Genomic DNA, 26,731 nt, shown 5'->3' on the forward strand with positions numbered 1-26,731 from the left:
ATGCTACCAAATACTAATTGAGTGTATGTAAACTTCTGACCCACTTTTTTGCCTGGTCACATACAGCTGATGTGTTGTGCATTGAAGTCCACAAGCGAATGGAAAAGGTGAGAGGAGGAGAGCGCATAGATGTGAGAAGGAATACAACATGGCTGCTGTGAAAGTGAACTGTGTTTACACGTGATCAGGTGTGTATTCATTCCGCCGATTCTCTTGAATAACGTTTCTTAAACGGAAGCAAACGGAATGAYACGGGGATAAACATACCTGAATTTGTCCAATAGAAACTCTTGTTTGCAACTGTTGGACTAATGATTACACCCTAGATCAGCTCGATGCAGGCAAGAGTGTGCAATGCAGTATTGAATTGACATACTGTCTGTCTGTCACCTAAAATAAATGTCTCGACCAGTGTGCACCTACACTGTAAACTTTCATTCATAGGCTTGGTTGAAGCAACCTCATGATGGATATAGGGAAACATTTTGTATAATGTACTGTAGTAGCCTAAACCTATCGCTGTCACATTGAACTGGGTGAATGGAATATGAATGACAGTTATCCAATATGCTGTAATAAAAATAAGGCCATGCTTATGAAAATAAAAAAGATTGTCCTCCGTCATCTTAAACTGCGCTGACTGCCACTGATCCCAGTAGCTTCTGTAGTTTGTGTTTCTACTGTAGTTTGTGTTGTAGTTTGTGTTTCTACTGTAGTTTGTGTTTCTGTGTGTGTTTGTGTTGTAGTTTGTGTTTCTACTGTAGTTTGTGTTTCTGTGTGTGTTTGTGTTGACGTTTGTGTTTCTACTGTAGTTTGTGTTTCTAATGTAGTTTGTGTGTTTACAATGTGTCAAAGTCAACTCACTCTATATGGTAGACATTCTGTCCCTGTTTCCACCACTCATAGGTGAGGTTGGAGGGATAGGCCTCAGCTTGGCACTGCAGAACTGCATCCTGGGATATGTTGAGGGTGGTGTCCTCTGGGGCGATGATGATGAGTGGAGGACCTATTTTGAAGTTGGGAGATTTTAAGTTACTGCATACATGTGCTTTTATCTGGTTGTAAAACAAGTGAGTCATACTGATAAACCTTAATGATACAGGTATGAGGACACAAATAACAGCTGAGGTTTTGATGTGATAAGAACAGTGCATTTATAGACCATACACCACTAGATGGAAGTGTCACAGTAGCTCTGGGCCTGTATCCACAAAGCATCTCAGAGTAAAAGTGCTGATCTAGGATCAGTTTGGCCTTTTAGATCATAATTAAAATATATTGACAGATCCTAGATCAGCACTCCTACTCTGAGARGCTTTGGGGATACGGGCCCTGATAGTAAAATGGCGCCGGAGGGGAAGGCTGCCGTCTTATCGGCTCTTAACCAACCATGCTATTTTGTTTGTTTATTCGCGTTGTTCGTAACTTGTTTTGTACATAATGTTGCTGCTACAGTCTCTTATGACCGAAAAGAGCTTCTGGACATCAGAACGGCGATTGCTCACCTCAAACTGGACAAAGAGTTGTTCTTCAATGAGTCGGACGGGAGGGATTTAATACAGACACCCGACCAGGCCCAGATCCCCGTTATTTGCTGGAGAAGAAAACGCAGATTTCGCGGAAAGAGATCAGGGTGCCTTGTGAGGATCAGGCGACGAGAGGCTAATCTTCCCATGCCTTCRGTCCTGCTAGCTAACGTTCAATCGCTGGAAAATAAATGGGACGAACTGAAAGCACGTTTATTCTACCAACGGGACATTAAAAACTGTAATATCTTATGTTTCGCCGAGTCGTGGCTGAACGACGACATTAAGAACATACAGCTGGCGGGTTATATACTTTATCGGCAGGACAAAAAAGCAGCCTCTGGTAAGACATGGGATGGGAGCCTATGCATTTATGTAAACAACAGCTGGTGTATGATATCTAAGGAAGTCTCGAGGTTTTGCTCGCCTGAGGTAGAGTATCTCATGATAAGCTTTAGACCACACTATCTACCAAGAAAGTTTTCATCTGTATTTTTCGTAGCTGTCTACATACCACCTCAATGAGCTGTATASCGCCATAAGCAAACAGGAAAAAGCTCATCCAGAGGCTGCACTCCTAGTGGCCGGGGACTTTAATGCAGGGAAACTTAAATCAGTTTTAGCTAATTTCTATCAGCATGTTAATTGTGCAACCAGAGGGAAAAATATTAGACCACCTTCACTRCACACACAGAGACACYTACAAAGCTTTCCCTCGCCCTCCATTTGGCAAATCTGACCATAATTCTATCCTCCTGATTCCTGCTTACAAGCAAAAATTAAAGCAGGAAATACCAGTGACTTGGTCTATAAAACAAGTGGTCAGATGAAGCAGATGCTAAGCTACAGGACTGTTTTGCTAGCAAAAACTGGATTATGTTTAGGGATTCTTCCAATGGCATTGAGGAGTACACCACATCAGTCACTGGCTTTATCAATAAGTGCATCAAGGACGTCGTCCCCACAGTAGTGACTGTACGTACATACCCCAACCAGAAGCCATGAATTACAGGCAACATTCGCAATGACATTCGCAATGACATTCGCAAAGCAGCCGCTTTCAAGGAGTAGGACTCTTACCCGGAAGCTTATAAGAAATCCTGCTATGCCCTCCGACGAACCATCAAAAAGGCAAAGCGTCAATACAGGACTAAGATTGAATCGTACTACACCGGCTCCGACACTCGTCGGATGTGGCAGGGCCTGCAAACTATTACAGACTACAAAGGGAAGCACGGCCGAGAGCCACCCAGTATCACGAGCCTACCAGACGAGCTAAATAACTTCTATGCTCGCTTCGAGGCAAGTAACACTGAAACACGCATGAGAGCATCAGCTGTTCCGCACGACTGTGTTATCACACTCTCCGAAGCCGATGTGAGTAAGACCTTTAAACAGTTGAACATTCACGAGGCAACAGGACCAGACGGATTACCAGGATGCYCACTCCGAGCATGTGCTGACCAACTGGAGAGTGTTTTCTTTAACATAACACCCTGTCTGAGTCTGTAATACCAACATGTTTCAATCAGACCACTGTAGTCCCTGTGCCCAAGAGCACTAAGGTAACCTGCCTAAATGACTACTGACCCATAGCACTCACGTCTGTAGCCATGAAATGCTTTGAAAGGCTGGTCATGGCTCACATCAACACCATCATCCCAGAAACCCTGGACCCACTCCAATTTGCATACCGCACCAACAGATCCACAGATGATGCAATCTCTACAGTGGTCTCAAGCCATAAGACTCCTGAACAGCTAATCAAATGGCTACCCAGACTATTTTCCCAGAAAACATATGTGCTTTAAGTTGGCTTTCTGTTAAACTAAAGGCAGAGGCTGCGGATCCGTAGGTAACCACCATATCCCAGCCCCCTGGAACCCTTTTCCCCAGGGACGCATTCAGCAGGACGCAATGTTTTGGAACGTTCAGAGAGAAATATGTGTTGTAGAACAAACATGCCTCTCTGACATATTGAACAAGGAATCACGTAGGCTCTATTCATGGCATTCCTATCTGCAATGTTCAACAACATTTGGCTACTGAACGTGGCCCGGAGCTGAAGATCGGAATCACGTTCTGTGCACGTGTTTCTTTACCTCTAATTTACGCACACATTTTTGTGGTCAAGTTTTACAGGTGAAAAATTGTAAGCTGACATATGGAATTGTTTTAAGAAGGTCCTACCATGGATAATTTAGCTATTTGATTTAGAATTTTAGGACACCTTTAGGTATCAAACTAAATATGTATAAATTATTTGATAAAATATTGAATTTGGCCTTTACCACTATAGCCCAGAGAAACACATTGAATAACACATTCCTAAATAGCAAAATATATATATATAAATCATAATGAATACGAATTGAGGCTGTTCTGAGGGCAAAAGGGGGTGCAACTCAATGTTAGGAAGGTATTCCTAATGTTTTGTACACTCAGTGTATGCACTTGCTAATACCCTGAGATCTTGGAGTTGCAGAAATGATGTTGCAGAAATGATGTAGCAAAAATTTAAGTGTAGGATAAAGGCAAGCACCCTAGGTGGAGACAGTACGCTTTGTGTGGTCAGTGTAGGCTCTTTCTCCCTTTCTCCAGGCTCCTCTCCAATGAGAGACATACAGTGGTGAGAAAGACAGGGGTATTGAATCCTGGTGTTCCTAATGTTAGGAACATTTATTCAGCTTTGATCTAACTTTATTAAACGACCACCATTCGTCAGAGTAGCCTGTTCTCTATGAGAAGAGCAGAGACTATGAGTAATGTAGGGAATCCCATACATGCGCAGAAGCTTTAGGACCTTTAGCTGACGGGAAGAGGGGTCCAGAAAAAACGTATCTGCAGCCACTCCATAAACTAAATGGTTAGTAAACGAAATGGTTTGTCTTCTTAACCAGACCTAAGGTTTTAAGGACTAATGTATGAACCTTTAGGGGTTAATACATTGGAGACCCTTAAGGTGAGCGAACTGAGCTGATTGGGCTTATGAGAAGTCCGCAGAGGACCTGCCTGCCTCTCCCAGATGGTTAGAAGATAGTCAGACTGACCTTTGACCTGCAGCTGGGTAGTATGGGTCAGATTCCCCTCCGAGTTGGACACATGACATTTATACATTCCTGATGTCTCTCTGGTGACGGGGGCCAAAGATAAGGTGCCATTGAGCACCTGTGAGAGAGGGAGGGAGAAAGAAAGAGATTGCAGATGCTTTGAATCATGACCAACAACTTCATCCAACAACAGCAAACAGAAGCTTTTCTACATACCACTATCTTTTCACCATTCTCAATTGGGGCCTCATCTTTATGCCAGATAACAGTTGGTCGAGGGTTACCATGGGCACCACAGCTGAGGGTCAGGGAGTCCCCTAGCAGGACTTCCACAAAGGTAGGCGGAGTCTTGATAAATACAGGTGGGGCTGTAGGGGYAAAATTAGATGATCTTTAAACAAATGTAACACAATTATCTAGCTAGTTAATTAACTACTGTGTAACAATTAGTTAACTAATGGGAAACTATGAATTATGTTACTGCTATATTTGTAAGCTAGTCATGGCCTCTGATCACCCAAACATGTTGAGTAACCAGGTACGTTACATGGATGTAACACAATACTTGCCCTGATGATATCCTATTTGATGCGTAAGGGAGGAAGAAAATAAGACAAGATGGACAAATGGAAAGAAAGAGAGGATGAGAGGTAGATAGTAAATTGGAGTGGCATGTGTTTTGATATGTGGGTGAATGGGAAAACAGAATAGGAAAAGGAGAGAAGGAGAGAGTGACAGTAGGAGGAGAGAAGGATGCAGGACAAGAGAAACACTTGAAAACAAAACATTGTTTTCCTTTTAGCCTCCACTATCCTGGTGAGGTCACGTGCACTGTGTCTACGTCCCCTGTGGCGAGACGAGACGTGTCGTGAGCACTGTGTAAAACACTGAGCATTATGCAACAACAACTTATACACTGAAAAAAGACTCCATATGAAGATAAACAGGAGAGGGACATGCTGAGGATGTTGAGAATATTCTAAAGGGAAAACACTGATGGTTGTGAGCAGTTAGAGGATGACTTGTCCTGTAGGTCCAGTTCCTCTGACTGCCACAGAGACCCACTGAGCTGCACCTGTGATGGAGAGGAAGGTCCAGGTGCCATTGCGGAACTCGTCTGTGGTGCAGTCCAGGAGCAGGATGCGACACTCGAACCAGCCCTCGTCCTCCAGGCTCAGCCCCTCCACCAGCAGCGAGGCCCCCCGGGTCAGAGACACACGGCCTGGGCACAGAGAGAGACAGAGAGCCCCCAGGGTCAGAACATACAACCAGACTAGCAGAGTCAGCACATGCAGGCAGTGGGCTTACCAAGCAGAGGACACAGTCATCCAGTGTCACAAAAGGCCACAGGCAAAGTCAAACCTCATGGGTTTTCAGGACATCAACTATACTGTCCCATTAAGTTTTCTGTGAGTTAGTATCAAATAATCAATTATACATTACTTAAATTCCCCAAAGGGTTTAGGACTCAGGGCTTTTCGGTCTGCTTAATGTAATATATGGAATGACATAAATGGCAAACAGAGAATGTAATTTAAAGAGAAGCCAGAGACCTTGGGATAGGGAAGTACCAACACATGATTCAATTGTGACAAGCAGAGCAAGATTCTAGTTGAGAAAGATTTACTATATTTAGACTTCCCGTTGTTTACCATACGGAGAGTGATGAAGAGAATAGATAAAAAAGGGTAAAGGCAGTTTGGTACCAATACATCAACACAATAGAGAAGCTCTTATCAATGTCAAAATGTCACCAGATTCCACCGGAATCTGAAGATTTGTTTTGAAATGTATCACCTGTTTTTGTTTATCATGGAGGAGCATATGGCAGAGAGGGAAACTGTGGAAAGCGGAAGACACTTTATGAAGTGCTCTCTCCCCCCCACCTCCTTCCAAACACACGTCTCTCTATCTCACACTCCGCCCCTCTCTTTTTCTTTCTACTTCTTACAACTCCTTGTCGGGCTTTGAAACGTGATCTTTTGGTTGCCTGGTGACTGAAGCCTGGTTTTCAGGGTACTAAGTTACCCGTCTTTCCCCACCCCCTCCTTATTCAGTCTCTCAATGAACTCTTTTTTCCCCAAATGCAGGGTTTTAAATGATAGGAGGATGTGTATAGTAAATCAGTGGAAAACTCGTGCTTTTAGCAGGCAACAGCCAAGCAGTTTTAAAATAAACAGAGCAGTCACAGAGAAACCTCATGCATCCCRTCAGAACAAAACAAACGTACCCAATGAGTTACTCATAAATGTAAGTTAATAATGTTTGGAGCTATAAATGAGCAGAGGAGGAAGCCCTTGGCTTTTAACTTGGCTTTTAAACACAGGAAATGTACATATTTTTCAAGGTGGAAAAAGTTCAACCAATTAACCCTCTGACAAGGAATAGGGAAAGGGAAAGGGGGATACCTAGCCAGTTGTACAACTGAATGCCTTCATATGATGAGGTCTGATAAATGCTTAGGCTTTATAAGCCTCTGTAGTAAGCAATTGTAGTAGATAACCAATGCAATTCTACAGCCTGCAGAATCTAGAATAAAGACTGTAGGCACCTTGTACACTAAATCCTATGATTGACAACACAATGTGTAAAAAGCCCCTATTTCCAGAAAAAAAGCCCCTAGTCTGTTCATTGAATAAGCATGAGAATAGAAACACAGTAGCACCCTCATCATTGAATCTTTTCACGACACAATCTTGTACTTCAGCTCCTGAGGTCATTTCACCAGGGTGTTGAATGACAAAAAAGATTTATTGAATTTACTTCAACTTTGAAATTATGCCAAAAAACATCAGAGGAAAACAGCGACTATTCAGCTGTCCAGGATGTTTTCCCTTCAGACAGCAGTGGCCGGAGGTAGCCTTGTGATTAATTAAGCAAAATGCACCCACAGCCTTGAGGCTTCAGGGTGAAACACCACACTGTGTTTAAAAAGGGATTAGAATGAGTAACAATTAACCCCACATTCCAGAGAGGGGCTGTTGTTTTGGTTAATAGTAAGGTATGCTTGCAGAGGTAATGATTGTCTGACCTGCTTCAACACAGACCCAATCATTACTGGGCGGCTCTCAGTTTGTGCTTACATAAAAATGTACCTCTGATCCCAGGTCAGTGTTATTAGGAGAGCTGATAGGACACTCAGAGAAAGGAAATGTGTGCTGAAATGATAACAGGTGTATCAAAGACTTCAGGCATTGGCTGTTATCTCAAAGTGAGGGATCCTCCCTGAGCTGTCTATTTCCTATACAGACTTTTTCCCAAAAAGCAATGGAATTAACTCCACACCCAGTGCACTGGAGAAAAACTCTTTCATGTGTAACACTTCACACACACTCTCACACCTAATCCCTTTGTGGCTAGAAATGCTGAGGAACATTTTAAATTCATTAAGATTACCAGCACCTCTAAGAATGATTAGGAATCAAACACAAACCAAGGAATTCCCAATAGCCAAATAAATCTAAATACTGACATGCAAGCATGAGCGTGCACAGCATATGAGTTGATTTTCAAAACCTTGAGTGTGCAGTTCCAACTGGCTCACCACTGGGGAATTTTTAGTTTGACTATCAAACACTTAACTTTCTTGCTCCCCTCCTGCCTGTCCATCACTACAAAGGGAAGGCAACTCCCCCACACCACCCCTCGTAATTCTCTCAGATTACCATAGTGATGAAACCAAGAATACCCAAGGCTGGGAGTTTGGATTTGAATTCAGTTGCTGTGGAAACGGGGAGCGAAGGGGTAAAACACTGGGAAGGGAGGGCCAATCACAGGGGGTGGGTTTGTGCCTGTGATTCAAAAGAATTACACATGGAAGAAACATGTTTGGATTTAAATAATGGGTAAATGGCTTGTGACCGATCCAGCAGTAGGAAATGGAGACAGTGGGTGCATTCGTAAATTCACTCTGGCTACCTACTCTGATTTCAGAGCACTCTCGTCTGAGTGTGCCAGAGCGCAGAATAACTGACAAATTTACGAATGCTCAACACCCATTGAATATGGCTGGTGTCAGTAAACGTCGGCAAAAAAAGCATAATTCAATTGTTGTCAGCAGCAGTTCTTGATAATGCTCTGGATAACATAAAAACAGCCTAACCAGCTCTGCTAGGGCAAGTAAAATGGTCAGAGTGAGGTGTTCTCTCATTTGTGTATGGAAGTAGCTAGCAAGCTAGCCAACATTAGCCAGTTAGCTTGGGTACTTGACTGCAGTTGTGAGGCCAGAACGCTCGGATCAACCCTACTCCTCGGACAGAGCTTCCAGTGTGCGCTCTGAACGCTCCGTGAGCGAAACGCTCTGAATTTACGAACAGACAATCTTACAACACTCTGAATTTACGAACACCCAGAGGGCACTCCGAGTGCACTCTGGCACTCCAGATTGAAATTACGAACGCACCCAGTGTGAGAGCTAAAAGAGAGCCAGAGAGAGAAAAGCATGTTTTAATTCGAATCTGAGGTCAGACAATAGTGACAAATGCAGTTTTATTTTAATTATTTGTCTAGCCATGGATGGTCCCAAAAGGCAAAATTGCTTCCATTCATAAAAACAAATTAGAATAAGATAAAAAAATAAGTATGTGCCCTGTAAATGATTGCTTTTGTTATTAAGATGGACAGATGGGTCACTACCACATGATTTAAAATAATGTTCCAAATTAAAGGTGTGGACAATTTCCAATCCATCCCAACTCGAAAGAAAAATATGGGGATCTGAATACTCATCAAAGATGACCAAGTATTGATTAAAATTGTTAAATGGCTCAGCACTGCATTCTACAAGGAATACAATGACAGATTATGGCGTGGTTATAGAAGGTATTTGGATCAATAATCCACCGACTACTACCAATGAGTGAGACCTCACTGACCTCAGTGAGCCTGCAACATTCCAGCAGACACATTCATTACTCCCACTTGGCCTGCATTAGCACAATATCCTGAGGTCCTCCTATACACTAGTCTCTATGGAGCACAGAGACAGAGAAACACTAGCTGCTCCTTTTTCCTGTCTATTCTCCTCACTGTTTTTCCACCCCCAGATATCACATGACGACTTCAGTCCACCTTGCAACGAGCTGCTATTCCGACAGGTCTGGCTGGTGTGCAGTGAAGGGTGCATAATGGAAACTCTAATGCACCCATTCAGTTCAGCATTCCCCTCTAAGACGCACCACCCTCCACATTAGCCAGAGTCAAGTTCTCCCCCAGTGGGTGGCAGGTTAAAAATCACTCAGCTCTTTCTGTGCTGCACCGCTCACTGCACTGCCAGAGAACTGGCTTGCCTGTACTCTGACAACAGTTTTTATGTAACCATGGCCTGGGGTTTTAATATACAAGGAGGCTCTCTGTAATGTACTGCATTGTGTTTAAAATCACTCTGTGCTCCCATGCTTACTTTAGTGAAACTGGTGTTAAAATCATATTAATTTTACCCACATAATTCCATTCAAGCTGGGTGTCACACATATGGAAGTCAACACTTCCGATGCAGTGATTGTGTGGCAAATGCTGTTCATTGTGGTCCATGCAGCCTCTCAGCTTTAAATCTCTGGGATAATGTTCTATTGTTCGGAGGAAATGGAATGGACATGGGATTGTTGCAGTGGTGGTTCCCACTGCTGCGTAATTACATGTTGTAATGCACGGGGATATACAGAATTTCATATGCTACAATTAATAGCGGCACCTATGGAGGAAGACAGATCATTCTGTTTACAGAGGCCTCAGTTTTGTTTTTCTTTGTCCGTTCCGTATGTGTTTAAGGGAGACAGGCAGAGGTGCATTGTGGGATGTGTTTTGATTTGAATACAATCATAAGTCTGGGGCCAGCCCCCAGCCCCTGACAGCCCACCCCTCCCTTACCCCCAAATTTCCCTCTTCAATCCTCCTCTCCCCTAATCAGTTTAACCCTCTTATGAATAGCTCTTTGTCAAGCAATAGATTACAGTTAACTCAGTCCCTCTCTCTCTGTCCGGCTGTTTTAACCCTTGCACCAGCAAGCACGTTCTGCTCACATGGTCAAGCCACTGCAGCAGTGAGTGACACATCCAAACCTCAGCCCCAGCCAACTTGGCCAACTACAGAATGGCCCTCCATGCCTGAATCAGAAAACAAGCTATTTAGAAGCAACAAGTCAACCATGGTCTACAGCATTTAAATCTGTGACAAAGCATGGAAGTGTCAATGTACCAATACCTGTTTTTAATGACACTGTATTTGAAACATACTAACATACTGTATGACTTAGAAATTACCATGTGCAGGTGTTCATGCATGTGTGAGTTTTTTTATGAGCCCTTTTGTATTCCATACATGATGTACAGTACTGGTAAATAATTGACAGATGCTGCATTTGTTCTGCTCATTCGTTCAAATGAAATCAAGCTTTATTTATACAGCACATGTCAGACATGGAATTTGTATTAAGGCAATTCTAACATTTTAAAAACATTACAATACATTCATTACAGAATTCACAAGATACTAAGTGTGTGCCCTCAGGCCCATACTCCACCACCACATATCTACAACACAAAATCAAGGTGTATGTGTGTGTATTGTGCATATGTTATCATGTGTGTATGCATGCCTCTATGCCTATGTTTGTGTTGCTTCACAGTCACTGCTGTTCCATAAGGTGTATTTTTATCTGTTTTTAAAATCTGATTCTACTGCTTGCATCAGTTACCTGATGTGGAATAGAGTTCCATGTAGTCATGGCTCTATGTAGTACTGTGCGCCTCCCATAGTCTGTTCTGGACTTGGGGACTGTGAACAGACTTCTGGTGGTATATCTTGTGAGGTATGCATGGGTGTCTGAGCTGTATGCTAGTCGTTTAAACAGACAACTTGGTGCTTTCAACATGTCAATACCTCTCACAAATACAAGTAGTGATGAAGTCAATCTCACCTCTAGAGATTGACATGCATATTATTAATGTTTGCTCTCTGTGTACATCAAAGGGCCAGCTGTGTTGCCCTGTTCTGAGCCAATGGCAATTTTCGTAAGTCCCTATTTGTGACACCTGACCACACGTCTGAACAGTAGTCCAGGTGCGACAAAACTAGAGCCTGTAGGACTTGCCTTGTTGATAGTGCTGTTAAGAAGGTAGAGTAGCGCTTTAATATGGACAGATTTCTCCCTATCTTAGCTACTGTTGTATCAATATGTTTTGACCATGACAGTTTACAATCCAGGGTTACTCCAAGCAGTTTAGTCACCTCAACTTGCTCAATTTCCACATTATTTATTACAATATTTAGTTGAGGTTTAGGGTTTAGTGAATGATCTGTCCCAAATACAATGCTTTTAGTTTTTGAAATATTTAGGACTAACTTATTGAAACCAACTGCAGCTCTTTGTTAAGTGTTTCAGTCATTTCAGTTGCTGTAGTAGCTTAAGTGTATGGTGTTGAGTCATCCGCATACAAAGACACACTTGCTTTACTCAGTCAGTGGCATGTCATTAGTAAATATTGAAAAAAGTAAGGGGCCTAGACAGCTGCCCTGAGGAATTCCTGGTTCTACCTGGATTATGTTTGCTTCCATTAAAGAGAGTCTTCCATTAAAGAACACCCTCTGTGTTCTGTTAGACAGGTAACTCTTTATCCACAATATAGCAGGGGGTGTAAAGCCATAGCACATATGTTTTTTCAGCAGCAGACTATCATCGATAATGTCAAAAGCCGCACTGAAGTCTAACAAAACAGCCCCCACAATCTTTTATCATCAATTTCGGCCAATCATCAGTAATTTGTGTAAGTGCTGTGCTTGTTGAATATCCTTCCCTATAAGCATGCTGAAAGTCTTGTCAATTTGTTTACTGTAAAATAGCATTGTATCTGGTCAAAACCATTTTTTCCAAAACTTTACTAAGGGTTGGTAACAGGCTGATTGAGCCAGTAAAGGGGGCTTTACTATTCTTAGGTAGCGGAATTACTTTTGCTTCCCTCCAGGCCTGAGGGCACACACTTTCTAGTAGGCTTAAATTGAAGATATGGCAAATAGAGGGGCAATATCATCCGCTATTATCATCAGTCATTTTCCATCCAAGTTGTCAGACCCCGGTGGCTRGTCATTGTTGATTGACAACAATCATTTTTTCACCTCTTTTTCACACACTCACTTTATGGAATTCAAAATGACAATTCTTGTCTTTCATAATTTGGTCTGATATACTTGGATGTGTAGTGTCAGCGTTTGTTGCTGAAATGTCATGCCTAAATTTGCTAATCTTGCCAATGAAAAAAAACTTTAAAGTAGATGGAAATATCAGTCGGTTTTGTAATGAATGAGCCATCTGATTCAATGAATGATGGAGCTGAGTTTGCCTTTTTCCCCAAATTTATTTGAAGGCGCTCCAAAGCTTTTTACTATCATTCTTTATGTAATTTATCTTTGTTTCATAGTGTAGTTTCTTCTTCTTTTTATTCAGCTTAGTCACATGATTTCTCAATTTGCAGTACATTTGCCAATCGGTTGTGTAGCCTGACTTATTTGCCATTCCGTTTGCCTCATCCCTCTCAACCATACAATTTTCCAATTCCTCATAAATCCACGGGGATTTAACCGTTTTTACAGTAATTTTCTTAATGGGTGGATGCTTATTAGTAACTGGGAAAAACAATTTCATAAATGTGTCAATTGCAACGTCTGTTTGCTCCTCATTAAACACCACAGACCAACAAATATTCTTTACATCAACAGCATAGGCATCACTACATGTTATCCAGATACTGACTGTTAGCACTTGGTGGTCTATAGCAGCTTCCCACAAGAATGGGCTTTAGGTGAGGCAGGTGAACCTGTAGCCATATTACTTCAACAGTATTTAACATGAGATTTTCTCTAACCTTTACAGGAATGTGGCTCTGAATATAAATAGCAACACCTCCACCACTGGCATTTCTGTCTTTTCTGTAAATGTTCTAAACTTGTATTGCTACCACTGTATCATCAAAGGTATTGTCTAAGTTAGAGGTRGACCGATTATGATTTTTCAACGCCGATACCGATTATTGGAGGACCAAAAAAAGCCGAAACCGATTAATCGGCCGTTTTTTAAAAATGTATTTGTAATAATGACAATTACAACAATACTGAATGAAAACTTATTTTAACTTAATATAATACATCAATAAAATCAATTTAGCCTCAAATAAATCATGAAACATGTTCAATTTGGTTTAAATAATGCAAAGTGTTGGAGAAGAAAGTAAAAGTGCAATATGTGCCATGTAAAAAAGCTAACGTTTAAGTTCCTTGCTCAGAACATGAGAACATATGAAAGCTTTTGGCTCCTTTTAACATGAGTCTTCAATATTCCCAGGTAAGAAGTTTTAGGTTGTAGTTATAGGAATTATAGGACTTTTTCTCTCTATACCATTTGTATTTCATATACCTTTGACTATTGAATGTTCTTATAGGCACTTTAGTATTGCCAGTGTAACAGTATAGCTTCCGTCCCTCTCCTCGCCCCCTACCTGGGCTCGAACCAGGAACACATCGACAACAGCCACCCTCGAAGCATCGTTACCCATCAATCCACAAAAGCCCCGCAAAAGCCCCTTGCAGAGCAAGGGGAACAACTACTTCAAGGTCTCAGAGCGAGTGAAGTCACCGATTGAAACGCTATTATCGCGCACCCCGCTAACTAGCTAGCCATTTCACATCGGTTACACCAGCCTAATCTCGAGAGATGATATGCTTGAAGTCATAAACAGCTCAATGCTTGAAGCACAGCGAAAAGCTGCTGGCAAAAAGCTGGTGGTGTTTTGTTTCCAAAAAGTAGGGAAATTGTCAACAAAAGTTACACCCATTGAGCTACAATAATCACGTAGCCAGTTGTGAAGAGAAAGAATCCCGCTAAAGCGCTCAATGCCACGATTCAGAGATGGCACAGGGCCAGATATGATGTGTCTGTTAGTGTCGAGCAGAGAGTCAATCAGCTCTTTGAAATCCAGTTTCAACTGTTCAGAGCTACCCTTCATAATGTAATTAAAACCCATATGTACTACGATAGAATCGATGTCCATGTCCTGGCGTAGTACATTCGGGAGCAGCTTAGTAATGTCATTTATTTTCAAATTCAAATCAAATTTTATTTGTCACATACACATGGTTAGCAGATATTAATGCGAGTGTAGCGAAATGCTTGTGCTTCTAGTTCCGACAATGCAGTAATAACCAACGAGTAATCTAACCTAACAATTCCAAAACTACTACCTTATACACACAAGTGTAAAGGGATAAAGAATATGTACATAAAGATATATGTACAGGAATGCAACGCAATGCACTTCACAGAAGAAAAAGAACTATGAAAAAACTATGAAAATAGAAGCTGAAAAATGTACTACACAACAAATATACGATAAAAAACAAAAGAATGCCAAAAACTGAACAACTAAAAAGCACGCTAAGGAAAAGCAAAGCTAAATATATGCATTTTAATTGTACAGAAATTAATATAACTACTGTTACCTGACGGAAAACAACCTCTCTGTCACGTTCCTGACCTTATTTCCTTTGTTCTGTATTGTTTAGTTGGTCAGGACGTGAGCTGGGTGGGCATTCTATGTTATGTGTTTCTATGTTGGGTTCATTGTCAACTAGCCTGATATGGTTCTCAATCAGGGGCAGGGGCAGGTGTTTTACGTTTCCTCTGATTGAGAACCATATTAAGGTAGGCTGTTCTCACTGTTTGTTTGTGGGTGATTGTTGCTGTGTCTGTGTTTGTTTCACCACACGGTACTGTTTCGTTTCGTTCGTTTGTTTGTTCCTGTTCGTGCGTTCATGTTTTATGTGTTCTCAAGTTCAGGTCTGTTAACGTCGTTTATTATTTTGTAGTTTGTTCAAGTGTTTTTTCGTCTTCGTTATTATTATAAAAATTATTATGTATTCAACCCACGCTGCGTTTTGGTCCGATCCTTGCTCCTCCTCAGACGAGGAGGAAGACGAGCGTTACACTCTCACTCAACGTCAACAAAACAAAGGAGATGATCGTGGACTTCAGGAAACAGGAGGGAGCACCCCCCTATCCACATCGACAGGACAGCAGTGGAGAAGGTGGAAAGTTTTAAGTTCCTCGGCGTACACATCAAGGACAAACTGAAATGGTCCACCCACACAGACAGTGTGGTGAAGAAGGCGCAACAGCGCCTCTTCAACCTCAGGAGGCTGAAGAAATTTGGCTTGTCATCTAAAACCCTCACAAACTTTACCAGATGCACAATTGAGAGCATCCTGTCGGGCTGTATCACCGCCTGGTACGGCAACTGCACCGCCCACAACCGCAAGGCTCTCCAGAGGGTGGTGCGGTCTGCACAACACATCACTGGGGGCAAACTACCTGCCCTCCAGGACACCTACAGCACCCGATGTCACAGGAAGGCCAAAAAGATCATCAAGGACAACAACCACTCGAGCCACTGCCTGTTCACCCCGCTACCATCCAGAACGCAAGGTCAGCACAGGTCAAAGCTGGGACCGAGAGACTGAAAAACAGCTTCTATCTCAAGGAAATCAGACTGTTAAAAGCCATCACTGACACAGAGTGGCTGCTGCCTACATACAGACTCGAAATCATTGGCCACTTTAATAAATGGATCACTAGTCACTTTAATAATGCCACTTTAATAATGTTTATATATCTTGCATTACTCATCTCATATGTACAGTATATACTGTATTCTATACCATCTATTACATCTTGCCTATGCCGCTCCTTCATCACTCATCCATATATTTATATGTAAATATTCCTATTCCATCCTTTTACATAGATTTGTGTGTATTAGGTAGTTGTTGTGGAATTGTTAGATTACTTGTTAGATATTATTGCKCRAGAAGCACAAGCATTTCGCTACCCTCGCATTAACATCTGCTAACCATGGGTATGTGACCAATAAAATGTGATTTGATTTGAGGTATAACATATTATGGGGAGTTAACAACCAATTCTATTTACCTGAAGCAAACTGAAATCACGACCAACGGGCCAACGGATGCAGATCCTGACCTCGTAAGCCCCACCTTCCTGGCTATAATACCGGGGCTCGCATTCATTTACTCAATTCAATACCGCTCTCAAGGAGCCCGAAGCCGCTGGCGGCGCGGCACCAAAATATGTTATACCTTGCCCCCTCCTTCAGGGACGAGTAGTTATATTCATAACTGTACATTCCCTTTCAGTCGGTCACTCTGTATAAAATACTATAGGGACATACAATCACACCCCAAGCCGGCTCAGAGGGTACCAATCTAGGAGGCCCATGGCAGCCCAAGCACAAGCAGGTTCCACCGGCTCCAAAAAGAGAAGCAGAGAAGCAGAGAAGCCTGAACTGTCAGAGCCTCATGAGGCCTGGACTGTTAGAGCCCCTTATAGGGAACCAGAACCTGTTGCAACTTGGCTATGTGCACTGACACGTTGCCACTGCAGCCCAAGTCCATAGACCCCATGGTTCCAAGAACAATACCTTACAAGCCTGAAATGTCAGAACTCATACAAGGAAGCGCAATTCAAAAACAACAGAACACCTGTCGTTAATAGGTAAAGTGCACCTGCGTGCTGCATAGCATCGACCAGAGTCGATGAACCTAGGGAAGCCAGAGGCTAAAACCCACAGTAAACCTGCAGTAACCTGGAAACTGTGCACTCGTGCGCTGCCATGGGTGCCCAAGGCTGCCCAAGGCTCAAACCCACAGAAAACGATGGTAACCCTGATAATGCGCACTCTGAGCATTTCGCCCTTCAAGGCAGCCCAAGGCTCAAACCCACAGGGAAACAGTGATAACCCGGACAGATCGCTGCTTAACATCGACCACAGTGGTCCAAGTCCATAGACCCCACAGTTCGAAGAACAATACTTACTGTACCTTGCGAGCATGAAAAGTCAGAACTCGTACATGTAACTGCAAGTCCAAAACAACAGGGAACCTGCTGTGACTTAATAATGCACAATCGCATGCCGTCTCATCGATGAACCATGGCAGCCCAAAACTCAAATCCACAGGGAAACTGTGATAACCCGGATAAATGCACAATTTGCGCACCGCCGGACACCAAGGCAACCCAAGGCAACCCAAGGCTTAAACCCTCAGGGGAACTGTGGTAATCTGGATAAATGCGCAACCTGTGTGCTGCATAACATCCACTCCCGGACCCAGCCTTAAGATCACTATGAGCCACACCGGGAGCAGTTACATTCAAGCGATAAACTTCACAAACTGGCTGCAGCACAGATATCACCAATCGTCATGCCCCTGAACAACGCCCAAGAAACCACCACATCCCTAGTAGAGTGAGCATGCACACCGCTTGGCAACCCTTGTCCTTTGTTGTCACACGCCAGGGAGATAGCTTCCACCATTCAACGAAAAAGACGCTGCTTAGAAAGCGCCCTACCCCGAGCTGGATTAGCAAAACAGACAAAAACACAACACAGACAGCCTTGTTCGTATCAATATACAGTACCAGTCAAAAGTTTGAACACACCTACTCATTCAAGGGTTTTTCTTTATTTTTACTATTTTCTACATTGTAGAATAATAGTGAAGACATCAAAACTATGAAATAACACATATGGAATCATGTAAAAATCAAAAATAGACCAGGGTCTAAGCCTATGGCACTTACCTGGGACCTGGTGTTGGTCCTGGATGCTCTGTGTGGGCCTCCGTTTGAACCATTGGGGTCTGTGGACCTGAAGGTCCTTTCCTACAAGACTGCCCTGCTCATAGCTTTGGCATCAGCGTCGTTGGGGATCTCGTGCTATCAGTACACCCTTCCTGTTTGGAGTTCAAGCCTGGTGACTCCAAAGTGTCCCCTTCTGTACTGCCTGTTCCCTCATGACTGCATGGCTAGGCACAACTCCAAAACCATCATTAAGTTTGCTGATGACACAACAGTGGCCAGATCACCGACAACAATGAGACAARGATGAGACAGCCTATAGGGAGGAGTGGTGCCGTGTGGTGCCAGGACAGCAACCTCTCCCTCAACGTGATCAAGACAAAGGAGATGATTGTGGACTACAGGAAAAGGAGGACCGAGCACGCCCCCATTCTCATCGACGGGGCTGTAGTGGAGCAGGTTGAGACCTTCAAGTTCCTTGGTGTCCACTTCTCCAACAAACTAACATGGTCCAAGCACACAAGACAGTGGGGAAGACAAAACCTATTCACCCTCAAGGGGCTGAAAATATTTGTCATGGGTCCTCAAATCCTCAAAAGTTTCTACAGATGCACCATCGAGAGCGTCCTGACTGGTTGCATCACTGCTTGGTATGGCAACTGATCGGCCTCCAACCGCAAGGCACTACAGAGGTTAGTGCATACGGCCCAGTACATCACCGAGGCCAAGCTTCCTGCCACCCAGGACCTCTATACCAGGCAGTGTCAGAGGAAAGCCCTAAAAAATTGTCAAAAACTCCAGCCACCCTAGTCATAGACTGCCCTCTCTGCTACCGCAATGCAAGTYGTACCGGAGCGCCAAGTCTAGGCCCAAGAGGCTTCTAAACAGCTTCTACAACCAAGCCATAAGACTCCTGAACAGATAATCAAATGGCTACCCAGACTATTTGCATTACCTCTTTTACACCGCTGCTACTCTCTGTTGTTATCTATGCATAGTCACTTTAATAACTCTACCTACATTTGGGGCAGCAGGTAGCCTAGTGGTTAGAGCGTTGGGCCAGTAACCGAAAGGTTACTGGATTGAATCCCCGAGCTGACAAGGTAAAAATATGTCGTCCTGCTCCTGAACAAGGCAGTTAAGCCACTGTAGGCCGTCATTGTAAATAAGAATTTATTCTTAACCAGCATGGCCACCATAGCATTCTGCAGCGATACGCCATACCATCTGATTTGCGCTTAGTGGAACTATCATTTGTTTTTCAACAGGACAATGACCCAACACACCTCTAGGCTGTGTAAGGGCTATTTGACCAAGAAGGAGAGTCATGGAGTGCTGCATCAGATGACCTAGCTTCCACAAACAACCGACCTCAATCCAGTTGAGATGGTTTGGGATGAGTTGGACCGCAGAGTGAAGGAAAAGCAGCCAACAAGTGCTCAGCATATGTGGGAACTCCTTCAAGACTGTTGGAAAAGCATTCCTCATGAAGCTGGTTGAGAGAATGCCAAGAGTGTGGAAAACTGTCATCAAGGCAAAGGGTGGCTGTCACGTTCCTGACCTTATTTCCTTTGTTTAGTCTTTGTTTAGTTGGTCAGGACGTGAGCTGGGTGGGTGTAGTCTATGTTTTGTGTTTCTATGTCGGGTTTGTTGTTTGGCCTAATATGGTTCTCAATCAGAGGCAGGTGTTTTGCATTGTCTCTGATTGGGAACCATATTAAGGTAGCCTGTTTGCACTGTTGGTTTGTGGGTGATTGTTTTCTGTCTTTGTGTTCTGCACAAGATAGGACTGTTTTCGGTTTTCACATTTATTGTTTTGTAGCTTGTAGTGTTCACGTTCTTATTCTTTATTAAACATGTTGAACACTAGCCGCGCTGCGTTTTGGTCCTCTCCTTCATCCCAGGAAGAAAACCGTTACAGTGGCTACTTTGAAGAATCTCAAATATAAAATATATTTAGCTTTGTTTAACCTCTCTTGGGTAGGGGGCAGTATTTTCACCTCCGGATGAAAAGCGTGCCCAAAGTAAACTGCCTGTTACTCCGGCCCAGAAGCTAGGATATGTATATAATTGGTAGATTTGGATAGAAAACACTCCAAAGTTTCTAAAACTGTTAAGATAATGTCTGTGAGTATAACAGAACTGATATGGCAAGCAAAACCCTGGTTTGTTTCCCCAAGACAAACCATCCAGGGGAAAAAACATTTGAGGTCATAGGATTTTCCAATTGTTTTCTATGGGATACCCTTATTATTAGGAACCTGGTTGCAGTTCCTATGGCTTCCACTAGATGTCAACAGTCTTTAGAAATTGTTCAATGTTTTTCTTTTGGGAAATGAAGAAGTAGTTCTATTCATTGTAAGTGTCACTACAGGGGGACTCTATTGTTTTGGTGAGCATGAACTGGAGCGCGCTTCACGTTGTTTTTATCCGGTATTATAAACAGTTTATTCCGTCTTAAATTTGATCGATTATTTACCTTTTAGGGTACCTGAGGTTGGATTAGGAACGTTGTTTGAAATGTTTGGACCAAGTTTACAGGTAACTTATTAGATACTTTGTAGGCATGTTGGGCGAGTTGAATCCCGTGTATTTCTGAATCAAACACGCCAAATAAATGGACATTTTTGGGACATAAAGAAGGACATTATCGAACAAAAGGACCATTTGTGATGTTTCTGGGACATTTTGGAGTGCCAACAGAAGAAGATCTTCAAGGTAAGGCATTAATTATATCGCTATTTCTGACTTTTGTGGTGCACCTGCCTGGTTGAAATATGATTTTCATGTGTTTATATGCGGGGGCGCTGTCCTCAGATAATCGCATGGTTTGCTTTCGCCGCAAAGCCTTTATGGAATCTGACACAGCGGCTGGATTAACAAGAAGTTAAGCTTTATTGTGATATATAACACATATATTTTCAAGAATGTTAAATATTTGAATTTGGTATTTTTGAATTTCGCGCTCTGCAATTTCACCTGTCCCACCTGCCCATAAGAAATTAACATGATTCCATATGTGTTATTTCATAGTTTTGATGTTTTCACTATTATTCTTCAATGTAGAAAACAGTAAAAATAAAGAAAAACCCTTGAATGAGTAGGTGTGTCCAACCTTTTGACTGGTACTGCACCGGACATAGGCCTAACCTTGGGAGCAACTGCATTAGGACGTAACCTCACTTTGGAGTCACCAGGCGTGAACTCCAAACAGAAATGGTGTACTGATAGCATGTGGAGATCCCCAACGACGCTGATGCCAAGGTCATGAGCAGGGCAGTCTATCCGTAGAGATAGGATCCCCCCTGAGAAGTAGATCTGCACCCACGTTGAGAGATATAGGAAGATACGCCGCACTGAGCGACAGAAATGCGCACTGCTCCACACGAGCAGATAACGGGCCAGGTTTAGGAGAGAGAGAGAGAGACCACGTGCCTCTCTGCCTATTGATGTAAGCCACCACCGTCCTATCGTTGGACCTTATCAACACATGCTGGCCCTCCAACATTGGAAGGAAATGCTTCAGCACTAGCAAAACAGTCAGTGGCTCTAGGTAATTGAAATGCAGAACCCGTTGTGCTGTTGACCAAATCCCTCTATCTGAGTAGCCGTCACACAGAGCTCCCCATACCAATAAGGATGCGTCTGTCGTGATCACCCTGTGGGACATTTCCCGGCCCATGAGAACCCCTGCAACAGCAGTCGCAGGTCTCTCCAAGGAGTCAGTGCCTGTCACACCTGCTCCCGCTCTTCCCCCGACTGCCCTGCATTACGCATTCCAGCCACCATCATTTATGCACACCTGCCTTCCCTCGTCACACGCATCAGCGATATTGAACTCACCTGGACTCACTCAATAACCTGTTTATTACCTCACATATATTTGGCAGTTCCCCAGCTCTGTTCCCCGCTGCTGCATTGATTGTAATATGTCCGTGTTATCCGTGTGCTGACGCTGTTTCTGTCTTGTTCTATGTCTGTTCCCTATTAAATGTTTGACTCCCCGTACCTGCTTCTCATCTCCAGCGTTGTCCGTTACAGCGCCCTTAGCCATGACGGGGAGACCATGAGCAACTGATGGCAGTGGGGAGATGAGTCCAGACGTGTAGCTATCACCCAGCATTGAACGCATCAACAGAAGTCCCAGAGGCACCACAGCTATCATAGAGGCCATCGGCCCTAATAACCACAGGCACAAGCGAAAAAGCCACCAAGTGCACCAGCGAACCCATGCCAGACAGAGCCGGAATGCGACCCTCCTCCATTAGAACAAAAACGCATGATTCAGAACCGAGTCCAGAACGAGACGAGAAACTGAATGCGCTGAGCCAGAGTCAAACAATTTGTCTTGTGATTCACTATGAACCCCAGCGAATYAATATGGGAAGCCATCGTGGCAGCGTGGAGCAACACCTGTTCCCTCGACTCCGCAACGACCAGTCAATCGTCCAGATAGGCCAATACTCTTATCCCCTGTTACCGCACCGGTGCCAAAGCTGCCTCCACCATCATAGAAAAGGTGCTGGCGATAGGGAGATGGGGAGGATGTATAGTACATGTAAATATGTACGTGAACCAATCGCTGGGACACACCGACTGCAATAGACGGTGAAGTGCGAGCATTTTGGACTTGCAACCTTGAGGTGCTTGTTTAAAGTCCAGGATGGGACGCAACATTTCATCGCTCTTGGGAACTAAGAAGTACCGGCTGTACCAACCATTCTGTACTTCTGACACGGGGACCACCCGAATAGCCTGCTTTTGAAGGAGAGAGGAAATCTCCTATCTTAAGACAGGCGCTAGACCTCGGGGACCAATGATGTAATGACGCCAAGAAAAGGAGGAGAACGCACAGCGAACTGGAGACCATAACCCCTTGTCACCATTCTCATCACCCATGGTGAAACTGTGCATGCCCACCACTGGACAGAGCATGCTGCCAGTCTCTCATTCATTATCTCCTGAAGGGCCAGAATGCCATCCTGAGGACTGGGTTAATTAGTTTGTTTTGTCCTGCTTGTTTTCATATCGACCACTCACCGTGTGTCTGAACATGGAGAAGTGGGACATTTCTTGCTGCATGATTATTTTCCTTCTGTGAGAAACTTAGATTAACTCAGATTAAGATCCTATATCTGTAGGTAACAGAGGCCTGGCTCAACCAAAGCTCTTCTCTTCTCCTGTGTGAAACTCAAGCCAAGTCTGGGACAGGTCTGGGATAAGGTAGAACCTCCCAGGCAGTGCTTGGGCCTTAAGGAAGGACTTCACACAAAAGCTCCCAGGCAGCACAATACTGGGCCTGATCTCATTCCCCCTGCTCTGATTCCAGGCCCATGGGACACACCTACAGCGCTGTGAGATGAAGTAACAGAACCTTTGTCCTGACGGAGTAACTTAGAGCTGGAGAACATGAGATCCAAGGGTCTAGCCTGCATTCTTCTCATATTGTGTCACTGTTTAGCAAACGTCTCCCTGGTCCAGTTTTAGTAGAAATACAGATTGCTGCTYGATCATGTGGGTCAGCCTCAGCTGCCACCTCTCTGTTTGGCTCTCTCCTGGCTGAGTTGGTCGAATAGGGTCATGTTTAGTAAGGCGTTGTTGACCAACGTAAAATGTCAATTCCAATTAAAAGATGGTGGAGGAACAAGGCTCATTAATTGAGGTTKTTTAATGTGTGTATTTGTATGAGGGTGAAACAAGGCCATGACTCCCCCAGTGTTCACGGCTCACACTGAGACAGAATGATGGGGGCCTGCTGGGCTGAGTCTGGGGTTTTGCCGCTGTCGTTCTACCCCCAGGAGGGTGTGCCCTCCACACCGTCTCCACTCATTTAATTCAGCGGAGAGGACACATTTGATCTTCCCTTTTTAGAGCAATTGCCCCTGACAGCGCGGCCAGTGAATGGAGACTCACAGGCCAGCCTGGACTAACACATTTCATCAAAAAGCACAACTCCAACAGACTTCACTAGCCGAGTTGACTCTACTTCAGTATTTTAGTGACTATTTATTTGTCTCTTCCTCTTTGTTCTCAGGTGATTGATGTTCAGCCCTCCAGGGCATGTTTAAAAAAGAGACAAGGAGGAAGAAGGATGTGGCACTGGGCAGCCTCCTTCAAAATGGTTTCTCTCCAGAAATAAAAGACTTGCAAGTAATCTGTAAGTAATCTGTCTGTTTCAGAGCGAATGGCTTCTAATGGGGTCAACAGAAGGACATTACTCTGTGGCACAGACACAGACACAGCAAGCACTCCTCAAGCACTCACTGTAATCTGAAATACACTTGATATCCTATCTGAACAATTAGAGATTAAACGTATTACTTTATTATACCCCCATCCAAGATAACGCTTCCTCTCATTCTTTCATGAGACACTATTAGACTGGCGGATGGCGTCAGTGCAAGATTGTACATGAGAGATAGAGCAGTCTTATAAACTCTTAATAAGGATGAAAAAAAGTTAGGCATTTCTTCCTATTACTCAAAAATGTTGTTGTGCTTGTTTGTGCCTGAGCATAGAGACAGCTTGAGACAAAGATCAGGAAGTGGTTGTGTTTCATACTGTCTAGTGAGGTGGGGCTGTGGTTCAATCTGAAATCCCCCATACATTTTAATTTGATGGTAGAATACATTAGATCCGCACTGCTGATACGCTTCACATGTTGCCACCTGCCTCCAAAAGGAGGGGAGCTGAGAGGATATGAGGCAGACAGGGGTTAAGCAGACCCCAGACACACAGAGAGGGAGAATATCCCTCATCAAAACCAAGTCCTTTTTGATTTCTAACAAACCGTTAGATTGTTGTTGTTACTTTTCTGTTGTTTTTACCCCCATAGCCTCAGTGATGAATTATGGGTTATGTTGCATCACATGATTGTCTTAAAACAATAACACTGGGGTTTATGGGTGGGTCAGAAAGACGGCCAGACATCTGTTGGTTAGTGCTCTTCCCGGCCATTCCTGAATTATCAGAGCCTGGTCGGTGTCCAGTGCATGCCAGGGTCAGTGACCTAGATGTTGATCTTTAGTGTGATAGCTGAAATCATCTACTGATTGTTTTTAAGTGAAAACCAACTGTAGGTGGACTTGAAAGGCTTCCTGCCAGGTTCAGTGACCTAGATGAGAGAATATGGAATTTTGGAGGCACAAGTACTGGGCTCCGTCAGAGGAAGGGGTGGATGTGATATAGACCTTTGTCTTTTGTTCTCTGAGAGACAATGACTGGATTATGGTACTCTAGGTAAGAAAACTCTATTATTCCATATACTTCATTCATTCTCCTTACAGCAAAGCAACCTCTTCACTGGGTCACCCCTCTGAATACCAATAAAAAACTGTCATCTGACCACCAGCCCCCCCCCCACCCAAGCCTGTCTCAATTCAACCATCCCCCCCCCCCCCCTCCTTGCACTCACACACATATGCATGCACACATATGCATGCACACACAAACATACACACATACATGTGCACACACCCACACACAGCCCCGTCTGTCATCCCACCCCCCTGACTGATCCATTAACATTTTTACGTCCTCACCCAGGCCCTGCCCCAGTCCCCTGCTCCGGTACTATGGAGGCCCTACCACACACCCAGACACGCAGTGTAATTACAGGGCTCTTGTTTGGGTGGATTACCTATTTGGGGTATTCTCACCACTGAAACCCCCCAGCATTCATAAATACCATTGTAGCCCCCTTCCCCACCCCCACTCAAAACAAAACAGCTGTACTTAAATCACATTCCCAGCCAGCTACTAGTGAGGGGAAAGAAAGGCTCAAAGGAAGGTAATTGAAAGTTGTTTTAAGACAATGTGACCTTATTGCACAGAATCTCTTCAGATATAATCAGAGAAATGCGTCTTTTTCAGGTCCTTGTCTTGAGGTTAAACTCTCCTTTGTCCTTCTCCCATACGATACACTGAGGAATGTAGAGACTGCACTGGGGTGTTGTATGCAGGCAAATGGCTCCCAATAAACCAACAGGACAAAAGATTCAATTGCACCAGGACTCAAAGTGAGACCCAAAAGGATCAAATGTTCAGCCATGTTGTATAACTGCAATTGCCACAGTGTATTTGCTATGCATTGTGTAATTTGAAAGAAGCAGTGATAAGACATAGATCTGGGACAAGAGGACTCACCCTTGTAGTTGGGATGCACACGTGGTGCATACACTCCGAATTTGATGAGGATGGGAACATTGTAACCCAGACGAACCCACTCTACCACGTGCAGTGGGAACAGGTTTGGGGTGGTGGCTCCTGTAGAAGGGGGGGTAAGACTGCAACCTAATTCTGCAGTCCCCCCAACCCTGGCTCGGACCACCGCCTCCACACCCTGGGACGTACCTGAGGAGAAAGCACACAGGTTGCAATAATACAATGGTGGTAGGCTGAGCATGACTGGTGAATCGGCAGTAAAACATGTTGATGCCTGAATAGTCAACAGTCAACATCCACATGTGGATCTGTTCCACATAGGTTTGAGTCTCATGCAGAGCCAGATACATGCT

At 43.8% G+C, this 26,731-nt stretch overlaps 1 protein-coding gene across 2 annotated transcripts in view; it reads right to left on the reverse strand.

The window, feature by feature from the left end:
* Window positions 1-26,731, reverse strand: part of igsf9b (immunoglobulin superfamily, member 9b) — a 55,396-nt gene that overhangs the window by 17,070 nt on the left and 11,595 nt on the right. For both annotated transcript variants that reach the window (XM_024001736.1, XM_024001735.1), the window contains exons 3-7: window positions 26,361-26,567; window positions 5,652-5,798; window positions 4,793-4,944; window positions 4,577-4,694; window positions 865-1,006 (exon numbers count right to left, since the gene is read on the reverse strand). In XM_024001736.1, the coding sequence (XP_023857504.1) occupies window positions 865-1,006; window positions 4,577-4,694; window positions 4,793-4,944; window positions 5,652-5,798; window positions 26,361-26,567 (766 nt within the window). The remainder of the gene's footprint in view (window positions 1-864; window positions 1,007-4,576; window positions 4,695-4,792; window positions 4,945-5,651; window positions 5,799-26,360; window positions 26,568-26,731) is intronic.

The sequence above is a fragment of the Salvelinus sp. IW2-2015 genome, linkage group LG15 (assembly GCF_002910315.2).
Source record: "Salvelinus sp. IW2-2015 linkage group LG15, ASM291031v2, whole genome shotgun sequence".
In the NCBI taxonomy this organism is placed as follows: domain Eukaryota; kingdom Metazoa; phylum Chordata; class Actinopteri; order Salmoniformes; family Salmonidae; genus Salvelinus; species Salvelinus sp. IW2-2015.